This window comes from Rhinopithecus roxellana, chromosome 1, assembly GCF_007565055.1.
Source record: "Rhinopithecus roxellana isolate Shanxi Qingling chromosome 1, ASM756505v1, whole genome shotgun sequence".
Classification (NCBI taxonomy): Eukaryota; Metazoa; Chordata; class Mammalia; order Primates; family Cercopithecidae; genus Rhinopithecus; species Rhinopithecus roxellana.
The window spans coordinates 167,521,376-167,536,357 of record NC_044549.1 but is presented as its reverse complement, the minus strand read 5'-3'; the positions used below and the strand labels follow the sequence as shown (position 1 = coordinate 167,536,357).

Genomic DNA, 14,982 nt, shown 5'->3' with positions numbered 1-14,982 from the left:
AGAATCATGAGGTAAATTTGCCTACAGTGTATCAAGACATATTATAAAACTCTAATAATTAAAACATTGTGATATTAGTGAGGAATTAAGAAACAGATCAATGAAACAAAAGAAAAAGTCCTGAAAGACAGATTTCTAAGCAAATGCACAGTATTTAATAAAGGTAGCATTTTAAAGCAGCTTTAACAGGATGGACTGTTTCAATAAATGATATTTGGACAAATAGCTATCTAAGTATCAGATCCCTACTATAGTTCATTTAAAAAAAAAAAAAAAAAAAAAAAAAACACTGTCTCCAGAATACTATAAAAGAAATAATAGAAGTTTATAGGTGAATGTGTTTATATTTATGACTTTGGGTTAGGGAAGGTCTTAAGCAAGATACAAACTGTTAAATCAATAATGAAAAAAATAAATTTTCTTTTGTTAAAAATAAAAACTTTTGAATTTCAAAAGCTACACTAAAGAACCCTGGGAGGAAAAAATTGTAACATGTCTAACAAAGAAAAGATAAATTTCTGGCTGGGCATGGTGGCTCGCGCCTGTAATCCCAGCACTTTGGGAGGCTGAGGCAGGCAGATCACCTAAAGTCAGGAGTTGGAGAACAGCCTGTCCAACGTGGGGAAACCCCATCTCTACTAAACACACACACACACACACACACACACACACACACACACACACACAAAAGCCGGGCATGGTGGCAGGTGCCTGTACTCCCAGCTAATCAGGAGGCTGAGGCAGGAGAATCACTTGAACCTGGGAAGCAGAGGCTGCAGTGAGCCGAGATCACGCCACTGCACTCCAACCTGGGCGATAAGAGCACAACTCCATCTCAAAAAAAAAAAAAAATTCGAAATACATAAAGAACTTCTATAAATCAGTAAGAACATTAAGAAACCCATTAGAAAAATTCACAAAGTCCATAAAAGAAATTCAATACTTTCATTAAGTGGAAACAAATATTCTTAGACACTTCTAGTATAAATTGGAAGGCAATTTGGCAGGATCCATTATAGTATAAAAGTATTATACACACTTGACATTTCAGTATCCATCCAAGAGAAACACTTGTGCATGTGTGTCAAAAGACGTATTTTACAAGAATCTCCACTGTGGTGGCATTTAGAACAGAGAAAATGGAAACAACCCCTATGTCCATCAATAGGGAATTGGATAAATAATAGTATATGCACAATCAAACACTATAGAGTGAAAAAGCTGTCCAATACATATTTGTAAATGAAAAACACCAAGGAGCTGAATAGATATGAGATGATAAATTTTACATAAACCCCATACAACTTAAACTATTTTTATAAATAATTATTTACAGGTATAAATATCCAGGACAAGACATGAAAAGGAACAGAACTGAATGGCAGGGAGAGTTTGGAGTTTCCCATATAATATGAAAGCTTTCCAACAGGAAGATATTCATCAATTAGTTACATTAAAAACAAAGTTTTAGAAACAGAGGACTGTCATTCTCCTTCTCAGTCTAGTGCCTACCATGCAGCAGCTAGAGTCATCTTTTTAAAAGTACAGGCCAGATTACATGACTTAAAAAACCCTCCAATGGGTTTCCATCCATTCAGAATAAAATTCAAAGTCCCAACTCTTGTTCTTTCAGCTGGCCCCCTGTAGTAGGCTAAAAAATGGCCCTCAGAGGATACCCATGTCCTAATCACTGTAGCCTATGAAGGTAGTTACCTTATGTGGCAAAAAAAGAGAAAGGTCTTTGCAGGTGTTATAAAGTTAAGGATCTTTAGATGGGGAGATTATCCTGGAATATGTGGATAAATCCAATCACAAGTAACCTCATAAGAAGCAAGTAAATGGAGATTTTACACACAGAGAAGGCAATGTGAAGATGGGACTGAGAGAGATTTGAAGATGCTGGCCTTAAGACCGGACTGTTGCAGCCACAAACCAAGGACTGCCAGCAGCAACCAAAAGCTGAAAGAAGCAAAGAACAGATTCTCCCCTCCAAAAGGAGCATGGCTCTGGGGATACTTTGATTTCTCTCTGTGATAATGATTTTGGATTTCTGCCTTCTGGAACTATAAGAATACATTTATTTCACCAAGTTTGTGGTAATTTGTTATAGTGGCCCCAGGAAACTTAAATACTCTCTTACCTCTCTGACCTCAAACCCTATCTCCTCCTGTCTTGTTCACTGGCTATAGCCACCATGCTCTCCCTGCCATCTCTTAAACTTGCCAACCTCACTCCCACCTCAAGAGGCCTTTGCAGCTGCTCATGCCTTCTACCTAAAAGGGAAATCATTGCTTTTTAGAGAAGCCATCCCTGAAAATCTTGTATCAAACAGCATCTTACTAATCATCACTCACTCTCTGTTCTCCCATTGGTATTCCTACCGCTTTTCACTAGTGTGTGTGTGTTCCCATAATGGTAGGTACTTAGTTTTGTTCACTGCTATATCCCCAACACTTAAGTGTTCTGCTTGCTATACACTAGATGCTTAATAAATACTTGAATGATGAAGGGACTGAACAAACATGCCTCAAAATATTATTTAGAATTGCAATTGTTCACCAGTCATTATCAAGACCAAGAAGGAAAGGAAAACAGCATATTTGTACTTTTGTTACATACTCCAGGTATAAATCAGCACGTTTCCAGCTGAAAGCACGACTATCAAATAGTCACACTCAATTAAGGAAGGGTCAGTGTTCCTCATTTAAGCAATATCCTTAACTAGGGGCTCAGAGAAATAAACGTAGATTCCTGTATGATGAAAGCTCAGAAATTTCAGAGATAAGGGAAGCCTGATTTAGATGCTAAATTCTGTGAAGACAATATTGGGTTTACTTCAAAAATTAATTAAGACTTCAAATTTCTAAAGTTACCATCTTCAAAAATACCATATAAATGTAGATTTCTAGTAACTTATCAGTGACAAAATAAAATCAACAAGTTTAGGCCGTAACTCCATTCTCTGAAAACCCCTTCAATGTACAAGACAATGAGAAAATGGGTAAAAACATCAGTAGAGGTAGCCTTATCCATGTTCTCCATCTCATATCTTCATATACAATTTAGTAGGCCAAGACACATTTTGTTACCACTTTTCAAAAATAGGTTCCTCCTCCAGAAAGGTGTTTTACCTGTATCTGAAACATGCAGTCATGACAAACCTTCAGTCTACCAGGCCAGAGCTATCAAACCATGCTTCTCTATCTCATTTGGCAGTGCCACAAGGTCCCCACTTCTGCATCAAACCAAAACACTTTCCCCAGTCCATAGACCCAGAATATGATTTTGTCTGGAAAGGAAAAAACAGTCCACTGCACTAATGAAAGAAAATCACCAACTTGGCCAGCGGGGGCTTTGTCATCATCTCAGTGCCATTCACTCACTGGGGCAGAGACTGATGGTGGCCATATAATATTCACTTGCCACTTCGTCCTCATTTGTAGAATTTCAATTTTGGAGGGATGACAATGCACCAGCTAAAAAACTACAGATCCCAACTTCCCTTGCGGCTAAGTGTGGCTAAATGACTAAACTTCATGTGACTCCAAGGAAGATAACTTCAAGAGAAGCAGCTCAAATTAGAGACAAAACCTTTACGCTTTTTCTCCGTTTCTTCTTCCTGATGTTTGGTCTGGAAATGTAATGGCTGGAGCTGCAACAGCCATTTTGGACTACAAGGTGATGTGAAGGATGGAAAACATGTACATCTGAGCTGAAAGACAGAAGGCACCTAGGTCTTTGATGATAGCTCACCATTAGCACCAGACTACCTCCATAATTTCTTACATGAGAAAATAATATCTAAGCCATCAGTCATTTTACTCATAGCACAACCTAATCCTAATTGATACACTCATTGTGCCTACCATACCACTTATTTCACTATATGTTTAAGTTTCCTTTACTTCACTTGTTACTCTTCCTCTTCCTATATCCTGTTGTTTCTAAACTTTCGCCATCCAATAGAATTTTCAGCAATAATGGAAATAATTCCTATTCCTACTGTCCAGTAAGGTTGTCATTAACCACTTGAGGTTACTGAGTAGCTGAAATGTGCTGAATGTGACTGAAGAACTTGATTTTTCATCTCACTTAATTTAAATGTAAATATCCACATGTGGCTAGTGCTACACTGTTTTCTAGAACCTCTGTAATCCTACTTCTCCACCCTGTCCTCTCAATTTTAGCAGTCTCATTTACCTGCATGGCTTTACCTATCATCCTAAAGTGTATTTCAAGGCTTGACTTCTTATTGAATTTCCAGGCCTATGTTTTTACTGACAGTCCAGATAGCAGGCACCTCAACTCACTCTTCCTTTCCCTTCAAAACCTGTTTCTACTAACTCCTTTAATTTCCTAGTTGCCTAGATTCAAAGTTACCCAGTCATCTTTGACATCTTCCTTATATATACATGATGCCTTATCCTATCGACTGCCAATTACACATATTCTATAACCCCAACAACTTTCACATCCATCTTCTCCCTTGTAATCTCAACCCTTTGTTCACCCTCTTACCCCTCTTATGTAAATTAGATTACTATTGTGTTTTAATTTTTCTCTCTTTGTACTCTTTTGATTTTAATTCATTCCACAAGTTATTACTAATCTTCCTTAAATACAGTCTGATGTCACTCACTCAAAGCTTCAGTAGTCAATCCTGCTGAATTACCTATTCAAGAACACCTGAAATATCATTTTCTGCTTTCTGATGAAAAAGGTTACGTAACATTTCTGCTATATGTCCAATTACAGTCACAATATAACATTAGTCTTTTTGCCGAGACTTGTGTTTCCTTTGAATTTCTTTGGTCTTTACTATTTCAAACCTTATTAGAAATATGCTTTGTTCATTTTACTGCTAATTCTTTTTGAAAACATTAAAAATGAACTCGGTATACACTGCTCTGTCTGAAATTCAATGTCAACCAAAATACGGTCTCAGCCTACTTGATCTTCCACTGCCTTATATAAACCCTACCCTACACACAGTCTAACTGTATTATTCATTGTTCCCAAATAGAGCCTGTCCTTCTCTGCCTCTATCCATGTTGATCACTACACTTGGAAGAAAATCCCCAATCCCTTAGTATGTACTTTGACATATTTTATAAATCCCACTCATCCTTCACGCCCTTAAAAAAAAAAGCCCAGTCTTGTACTGATTTTCATAATTTTCACTACTAATCTGCTGTCATTTCTTTCCTATTTTAATTAAAACTTTTTAAGTGTGAAAGAATATATACATAGATCTTAAAAGTCATACTCCAATGTGATGAAGTTATTGATGTTTATCTTCTCCCTATTTTCTAAATTTTCTACAACCCCTGTATTATCTTTATAATTAGAAAGAAAAAATGCTGGAGCAAATGTTAGCAGGGAACATCAGCAGATTTTTATGGGAAATGGACTTTAAGTCTTAGCTAATGGACTTGAAGGATTCTTGGTCCACTGATAAGACCATTCCCACTGTGAGGACAGATGGATAAATGCATCAGGATAAACATAACATTCACCTAACTAATGCTCTTTATTGTAGATTCTTGCTCCTTGAGCAATCTCCTGGTTGTTATTTGCCTGGAGAGAGAAAATATGATGGACACAAACAGGAACATTCTGTCTCTATGCTATTTCTCATTGAAGTTTATTCATTTAGTAACATAATGTTTTTTTATTTATTTTTTTTTTTACTTTTTGAGACGGAGTTTCACTCTTTTGCCCAGGCTGGAGTGCAGTGGCACAATCTCCACTCACTGCAACCTCCGCCTTCCGGTTTCAAGCGATTCTTCTGCCTCAGACTCCCAAGTAGCTGGGATTACAGGCAACTGCAATTGGCTCCTTTTTGTATTTTTAGTAGAGACGGGGTTTCACCATGTTGGCCACGTTGGTCTACAATATGTTTTAAAAATTATACCTCATACATTACATTTGTTGGACTCTGCTTTACACTCAGTTGATCTGTATATTTGAATTCTCATCTTCTATTCAGCTGCTTCTTAAGGCAAGGTTATATTATTATACTGTCTCTCCCCTGCAGGGCCCAGCCCAATGACTCAGACACAAAACATGTTCAGTAAGTACCTGATAAACAGGCATTTACGTAAGGCATCATATAAAGGACCACAGTACTTTGAAGCTGGACAGGGCCTGTATAATCACATATTAATAAGCATTCTTATTGTACACACAGGAAAAAACTGTTAATACAAGAAGAGAATAACTGTCTTAAGGTTAGCAGGCCTGTAGCAGAAGTAAATCTAAGGCCCAAGCCAGTCATCAAAAATTTTAAAATGGCATAGTGTAACATTTTTAAAAAGACAAAAATTACCAAAATACAATGGGTAGCAAAATATATAAATGACATATGTGAAAACTGATCAAATGGTTAAAAAAGGAAGAGATACACATAGTTAAGCCTTCAGAGGGATTTCTGGTTTCAGCTTCCAGCTTCTACCAAGCAGAGGTCAATACTTCCACCTTTAAAACAATAAAAAGCTCAACTGAAATCAGTGACTTTTCTTGGACCCATTAGAGAACTGAGGTCACAGACTGAACTATCACCCCAAAATCCAAAAAGACAAATAAAGAGAATCACAGCCCAAATCTGCTTAAATGGAACAGAAGTCACTAGAGCCATAAACTGGTAAGGATATTTAAATAGCAATTTTGACAAACTGCTGCAAGCTGAGTATGGACTAGTTGGGAGTAAGAAATTCAGTCTTGGGAGAGGTCCCCACACTTCTGTGCATTTTGTCTGCAGGAAGCCCACCAGGTTTTCACAATGAAGAACCAAGAAAAATCCTTTGTGGCTCTAGAAAAGACGGGAAGAGTAAGAATTGTGAGGTATAGCCAGAGTGTTCTTCACAATTAAGGCCTACTCTCCAGGGAAAAAGATTTTACCAGAGTCTTCTCTGAACTAGGGGAAGGACATACATTCCCCCGACTCCAGCCCCTTGTAGCCTTCCTGTCTCACCTATGGGGGTAAAAAGGCTAACAAACACTTGTGAAAGGCACAGGCCCAGAGATATAGGCCCACTAAAATACCGAGATTTAATCAAAAGATTATAGAACCTTCTCCTTGATACCTTACCATCACACCAATAGGGCTCCAGTATAGTAACAATGGATTACAACTAAACAAACACCAAGCAGGATAAATGCAGACCCTAAGGAGGCGTTCTTAGGGAAGCCTAAAGACAATGGGGGAGACAACAAGAACACTGGAGGAATTTGAAGCCTCTGATACCTACAGCTATAGCAAACATGAAAACAACTCTAGTTAGATTAATTCCTAGATTAGCATAAAACCTTACATGAAAGGCCTGTTTACCTCAGTTCCTATTATCCAGTACATCAAGCCCAGCTTTTACATGTATTATTTCATTTATTTCTAAAAATTATCATTCTTATTTCTACATGAAGAAACTGAGTCATAGAGATTAAATTACTTGCTCAGTGATGCACAGGAAGTAGCGGAGCTGAATTTATACAAAGACAGTTGACTCCAAAACCTACTCTTAATAAATAACGTCTCTCTACTAATAAAAGTGAGTCAGTGGTCTATTCATATGGATTAATTCTGAATATGGTTTCTGTTAGATTCACATTAAAATTCACTAATTTAAATTCACTAGTGATGCTATCATGTATTCTGTGGGCTAAAGTTCTATTTTACCTAAAATATTCATACACCAATGATTAAACTGCAAATACATATTCAGGTAAAAAAAAAAAAAAGTTGTTAAAAAGAATGTTCAAAAGACTTGAATAAACATTTCTCCAAAGAAGATATTCAAATGACCAATAAGCACATGAAAAAAATGCTCAATATCATGAATTAGGAAAATGCAAATCAAAACTACAGTGACATACCACTTCATCCCTATTAGCATGGCTACTATTGAAAAATTAGAAAATAGTAAGTGTTGGTAAGAACATGGGAAATTAGAACACTTGTGCACTGTTAGCAATGTAAAATGATACCCTGTGGAAAACAGTATGGTGGTTCCTCAAAAAATTAAAAATAGAATTGCCATAAGATCCAGCAGTTTTCACTTCTGGGTGTATACCAAAAATAACTGAAACCAGGATTTCAGAGTAAAGTATTTGCACACCCACGTTCACAGCAACATTATTCACAATAGCCAAAATATTGAAACAACCCAAGTATCCCTGAATGCATGAATAAATGGATATGCAAAATGTGATATATACATACAATAGGATATTATTCACTTTAAAAAGGAAGGAAGCTCTCTCCTCCTCAGCGCTGCCTACAGAGGTGGCAGCCATCAGACCCCTTGTGAAGTCCAAGATCATCAAAAAGAGAACCAAAAAGTTCATCTGGCACCAGTTTGACCAATGTGTCAAAATTAAGTGTAACTGGCGGAAACCCAGAGGTATTGACAACAGGATTCATAGAAAGTTCAAGGGCCAGATCTTGATGCCCAACATTAGTTAAGGGAGCAACAAAAAAACAAAGGACATGCTGCCCACTGGCTTCCAGAAGTTCCTGGTCTACAACGTCAAGGAGCTGTAAGTGCTGCTGATGTGCAACAAATCTTACTGTGCTGAGACTGCTCACAGCGTTTCCCCCAAGAACTGCAAAGCCATCATGGAAAGAGCCAGCCAGCTAGCCATCAGAGTCACCAACCCCAATGCGAGGCTGCACAGCTAAGAAAATGAGTAGACAGCTCATGTGCATGCTTTGTGTTTAAATAAAACTGTAAAAACTGCCAAAAAAAAAAAAAAAAAGGAGGAAATTCTGCAATATGTTACAATCCAGATGTATTAGTTTGTTCTTATGCTGCTATGAAAAAATACCTGCAACTGAGTAATTTATAAAGAAAAGGTTTAATTGACTCACAGGTCCGCATGGCTGGGGAGGCCTCCTGAAACTTACAATCATGGCGGAAGGCACCTTTTCACAGGGCAGCAGGAGAGAGAATGAGTGCAAGCAGGGGAAATGCTAGATGCATATAAAACCATCAGATCTCACGAGAGTCACTCATTATTATGAGAGCAGCATGGGAGAACCACCCCAATGATTCAACTACCTCCACCTGGTCCCACCCTTGACACATGGGGATTATAAGGATTATAATTCAAGGTGAGATTTGGGTGGGCACACAGAGCCAAACCATATCACTGGATGAACCTTGAGGTTCATTATGCTAAGTGAAATAAATCAGTCACCAAAAGACAAATACTGTATGATTCCACTTATATGAGATAGAATAGTGAAAATCACAGCAACAAAGTAGAATAGTGGTTGCTGGAAGCTGGGGAAGGATTATTATTTAATGAGTATCATTTCGGTTTTACAAGATAAAAAAAGCTATAGATGGTGGTAATAGCTGAGCAACATTATGACTATATTTAATAACACTGAATTGTACACTTGAAAATGGGTAAGATGGTAAATTTTGTTACATGTATTTTACTTCAATTAAAAAATTGAAAAAAAAGGTGATATGTGCCCACGAGATATATGCAATAAAATTATACTATTATTGTACTTCTTAAAAATTCAAATTGAAATAGGTTAAATATTTATAATGTATAACACTGTAAAACAATGTATAAGAGCAAAAGGCACTACAACTGTCCCTTGGTATATGCCAGGGACTGGTTCCAGGACCCCCACCTATACCAGAATCCACACATACTCAAGTCTCACAGTCATCCCTGCAGAACCCATGTATATAAAGAGTTGACCCTCCGTATATGGGTTTTGCATCCTGTGAATCCACATTTGGTTTAAAAGAATCCACGTATAAGTGGACCCTGCAGTTCAAACCCGTGTTGTTCAAGGGTCAGTTGTATTTCAGTATTTTCTGTTTATTTAGCAATGATTTACATTTAGCAATAAATGATTATGTAAAGCTACTACCTTTATCCAATTTTCTAACTCTTGATAACTTTTCTTGTGATTTCCTTTTTAGTTCTTGGACTGGAATACAAGCCAACGCTTTCTCCTGAAGAGCAGGACTTTCATAGACCAGCACATGCTGAATGTTGGACTGAAGAACTCCTAGAATGGCTGAATCAGGAGTAACCTAATAGGAAAAAAAATACTGAAATTAACTTTTCATTATATGCTCCAAAAATAATATATAATAAAAAAGCACTGTGGTTTTATGATTTTACAGGTGGAAGGGAATGTATGGATTCACTTAAATATAACAATTATACCCACGACCTTCATAACATTAGTATTAGGAGACAGCCACATTTGTGTCAGAGCCTAAGATCTATTTTTTCCCCTTTGTATATACTATTAAGGATATATTTAAACAAGGATATGCAGAATTCTTGAATACAAGCATGGATCAATACAGCGCTCTGATCTAAGGAGCTAATGGCCCCTTCCACTTTAAATCCCTGTAATGTACAGCAGTAGCAAAAGAGGTGTGCTTTTAAAGAATCAGGAATTTTGAGAAATTCCTGAAAGAGAAAAGGCAAACATGAAAGGACTAAAGGAAGAAACCTCCACAGAGGGTGGTGATGAAAAGTAAAAAAAGTTTCCAAAACAATCCCAAGGGCAGAGAAGCCACAGGATCTACAGAATAGGAAGTGTCCTCAGAGCAAGCATTAGGGAGAGTGGTTGAACTCTGGAGGGACAGCTAATTATTTTGGCTTCTCCCTCCTTATCACCTCATCAACAAAAAGGTCTGCCTCTGAGCAGTGAGGGTGCATGCTTAGAGTCACAAAAGGAAAGGGGAGTAACCAAGCTCAGAACTGTCGTCACTGGCACATCCCATTGTGCAGTATGTACTGCCCTTCTCCACAGCTGTCAGAAGCAAATGCAGTATTCACAGACAAGCTGGCAGGACCTCTCAAATACATATGGATCTACAACAACTGTGGGGGAGATGCATGAGAATCAGTATCAGAAGAACTAATCCTGTAGCAATGACAGAAATACAGAAAAAACTTTAAAAAGTTTCAATAGTATACTATATTCAGAGAAAGACTCAACTATGGATCTCGGATAGAAAAATTTTATTTATTTATTTATTTATTTATTTATTTATTTATTTATTTATTTTTGAGATGGAGTCTCACTCCGTTGCCCAGGCTGGAGTGCAGTGGTGCCATCCTGGCTCGCTGCAACCTCTGCCTCCTGGGTTCAAGTGATTCTCCTGCCTCAGTCTCCCGAGTAGCTGGGAGTACAGGTGCCCGCCACCTGCCCGGCTAATTTTTGTATTTTTAGTAGAGACCGGGTTTCACCATACTGGTCAGGCTGGTCTCGAACTCCCGACCTTGTGATCCGCCTGCCTCGGCCTGCCAAAGTGCTGGGATTACAGGCATGAGCCACTGTGCCCGGTTGGATATAAAAAATTTAAACATTAAAATAAAGAAGCCAGGCATTTTGGGAGGCCAAGGTGGAAGGATTACTTGAGTCGGGAGTTCTAGGCCAACCTGGGTAATACAGCAAGATCCTATCTCTTTAAAAAAAAAAAAAAAAAAATTAGGTAGCCAGGTATAGTGTTGTGTGCCGGTAGTCCCAGCTACTCAGGAGGCTAAGGTGGGAAGATCGCTTGAGCCCAGGAGGTCAAGGCTGCAGTGAGCTGTGATTGCCCTACTGCACTCCAGCCTGGACAATGTAGTCTCAAAAATAAATTAATAAGTAATATAAAATAAATTAACAATATAAAATAAAGAAGAAAGCATAGATGGTGTCAGACGGTAAAATAAACACGGCTAAAGAGTGATCAGTTAATTAGTAACCAAAGGCATTTTCTGAGAATGAGGCATAAAAAGAACAAATAGACATTGAGGATAAATCCAAAACTTCTCACATCCAGTTAATGGAAATTCCAGAAAAACAGTAAAAACAATGGAAGAAGGCAACTGCTCAAAAAAATAACAGAAATAAATTTCTTATAGCTGAAGAGCTAATATGTATGGAAAACAAAACAAAAACAAATGTTAAGCATATAATGGTGACATTTTATGATAGCAAGGCTAAAAACAAAATCCTAAAAGTCTTCAAGTAAGAAGAAACACTACATGTAAAGAAAAAATTATTTGATGTCAGATATTTCATTGGAAACAATGAAGCAAATTTTTTGAAAATCTGAGGGAAAATGATTAGGAATGCAGAATTCATTCCCAGTCAAACTAATCATGTATAGGGGCAAAATAAATACATTTTCTGATATGTGACAATACAGAAATTATATCACTCTCAAATCCTATCTAAAAGAATTATTAGGAAAGTTATTACAGCCAAAAAAATAAATATAGGCTACATTAATTTTTTAAAATAAATACATACTGGGGAGTAGAATCTAAAATAAAAGTACTGGTACAAGTTTTGATTGGTATAGATAATCACAGTTGGAAAGCAAAATCTCATTTTTTTCATAAGAAAGGTAGCAAGGAAGGGAGCAGAACAGAGGTTCTTGTCTTATGGTAAGGTGTTGGTAGAAAAATATAAAATTAAAAATTTGCATTACAGATTTCAGGTCAATAATTAAAAGACTAAAAAGATTATATTTAACTTCCTAACTCTTACAGGAATAAACCTATTATAGAAAAAAACTTGGGTCTAAACAAAACAGGGAGAAAAGAAAAAAAAAGCAAGAATATAGACAACACAAAATAAGGTATCAGAAGTAAGTTTAAACATATTAACAATTAGAATAAATGTGAATGGGTTAAATGTGCATAGTGCAAAGTAGAGACAGGTCGATAACAACAACAAAAAAACATTACCAAATACTTACATGTCAGGCACTGTATTAAGCACTGGAATGGGTGCACAAGACAGACATAATCAATTTAAGGTCTATGGGGAAAAGGTATTAAACAAATAATGACAGACCCACCAGAGTAACTCAAAAATATTTGTCTGTGTGTGAATGTTAGATACTGGAAAAATAATGGAGACCAAAATAGATATAGTATGGGCATTACCCTCACACAGCAAGTAGTCTATGGATACAAAAACAAGCAAATACTGATAAACAATGTTCATTTACTCAAATATTTATTTATCCTTTATTTGCTAGGTGCTGGGGATATAATGGTTAAAAATTAATCATACGGATAAATATTATTAAGCAAATATATAGCATAAAATGAGACTTCACAACAAGGTCTTTGAACCTGAACTTCCTTGAAGAAATGATATTTGTGGCAGAATAGGAAGGATGAGAAGAAGCTAGTGAAGAGGGAAGGAAAAGACCATTCCTGTCAGAAAACAGCACAAAGGTAGCTGGGGATCGCTTAGCATATTTTGAAGGATCAGAGAGATCAGTGTTTAGTACCCAGAGAAATAAGGGGAAAGCAGTGGAGAGATAAAGGTCTTTCTAGTCGCTTTTCATTGCAATGATAAGCCATTACAGAGATGAAAGTAAGAAGAGTAAAACAATCTGATCTGTTTTCAGAATATCACTTGAGCCACTATGTAGAGAAAGCAGGTATCAGAAGACCCCATGGGGGACTACTACAGAACTCCAAGGAGCTGGTGGCTTAAATTAGGGTAGTTTTACAACTGGTAGAAAAAAAAAAAAAAGTGAATGGATATGAAAAGAACTTAGGAAGTAAAATCAATAAGTTTTGGTGACTGTACTATGAAGTCAAGAGTATTTGGAAAAGGAAAAAAACACATTAGAGACGATTCATGGCTTTTTTGTTTGTTTGTCTGTTTTTGGATATGAGCAACTGGGTCAGCACTTGAACCACCTGCAGCAGGAGAAAAACCGTGAAATGACCAACTCAGTTAAAAACTACCAATAGGCTCTCTCTCTGGATGACAAGTGTCTGGATAACATGGAGTGAGGCAAGATGGCACCTCCCAAGAACGCTCCGAGGGATGCCTTGGTGATGGCACAGATCCTGAAGGATATGGGAATCACAGACTACAAACCAAAGGTTATAAATCAAATTTTGGAATTTGCTTTCCAAAATGTGACAACAATTCTGGATGACGCATACATTTATTCAAGCCATGCTAAGAAACCTAATGTTGATGCGGATGATAGATACTGCTTAACAGCTCCAAACTATAGGTTGAAGTCCTTAATTAAAAAGGGACCCAACCAAGGGAGACTAGTTTCACGATTAACTGTTGGTGCTGTTAGCAAACCTACCACTCCTACCACAGCGACCCCACAAACAGTGTCTGTCCCAAATAAAGTTTCAACTCCAATGTCAGTGACAAGCCAAAGATTTAACAGTGCACATTCCACCTTCTCAGTCCACACCTGTCAAAGCAGTTCCCGCAACAACTGCAGTTCAAATTTGGTTCCAACTAATCCCTCAATGATTGGGCCCCAAAATATTCTTATTACCACCAACATGGTTTCGTCATAGAACACAGCCAATGAAGCAAACCCACTGAAGAGAAAAACATGAAGATGATGAATACAATGATACTATGTAAGGCATTATAGTCTAGTCGAGATGAATTTCAAAAGGAAAGCTGGTTTTGAGCCCAATATACTGAACTAGAATATTCTAGATCTTCTCATTTTACCTTAAAAGACTGAAATGTAGCTGCAGCATTTTTCATATTAGTTAAGACTGTTAGATCGCTTTAGTAAACATACAAATGTGTTTTTCATTAGGCTTCAATTACAAACAATTAAGTACTTGTTTCTTAAGTTTCATTAATGTTGAGTCCTAGTATGGTAATTCTGTTTTTGAGACACTTTTCTGCCTTCTATCACTGACAGCAGCACCTAAGTCTCAGGTTCTACAGCCTGGTCAGCAGATTTATCTTTTACAGCATAATTTCTAATCTACATTTAAATACTACTTTATTTTATAAGGTAAAATAGTCACTAGCTTTTTTATTTTTACCAAATCTCTCAATTTAGGAAACATTTTTGGAAAGGGTGGATTTAGAGGAGAGATTCTAAATCCATTTTGAATGTATTTGTTTCTTGGCCTTCCTGAATTCCCCAACTGAACTCCCTCTCTAAATCCCATTCATTTTCTGCACCTACCCATAGGCTTGTTTCTGTCTCT

At 37.1% G+C, this 14,982-nt stretch overlaps 1 protein-coding gene and 2 pseudogenes across 5 annotated transcripts in view; 2 read left to right on the top strand and 1 right to left on the bottom strand.

Annotated features, from left to right (window-relative positions):
• Positions 1–14,982, bottom strand: part of NGLY1 (N-glycanase 1) — a 67,965-nt gene that overhangs the window by 22,930 nt on the left and 30,053 nt on the right. For all 5 annotated transcript variants that reach the window (XM_010358006.2, XM_030933140.1, XM_010358007.2 and 2 more), the window contains exon 4: positions 9,893–10,058. In XM_010358006.2, the coding sequence (XP_010356308.1) occupies positions 9,893–10,058 (166 nt within the window). The remainder of the gene's footprint in view (positions 1–9,892; positions 10,059–14,982) is intronic.
• On the top strand, positions 6,067–8,689 carry LOC115897741 (annotated as a pseudogene).
• On the top strand, positions 13,783–14,395 carry LOC115898358 (annotated as a pseudogene).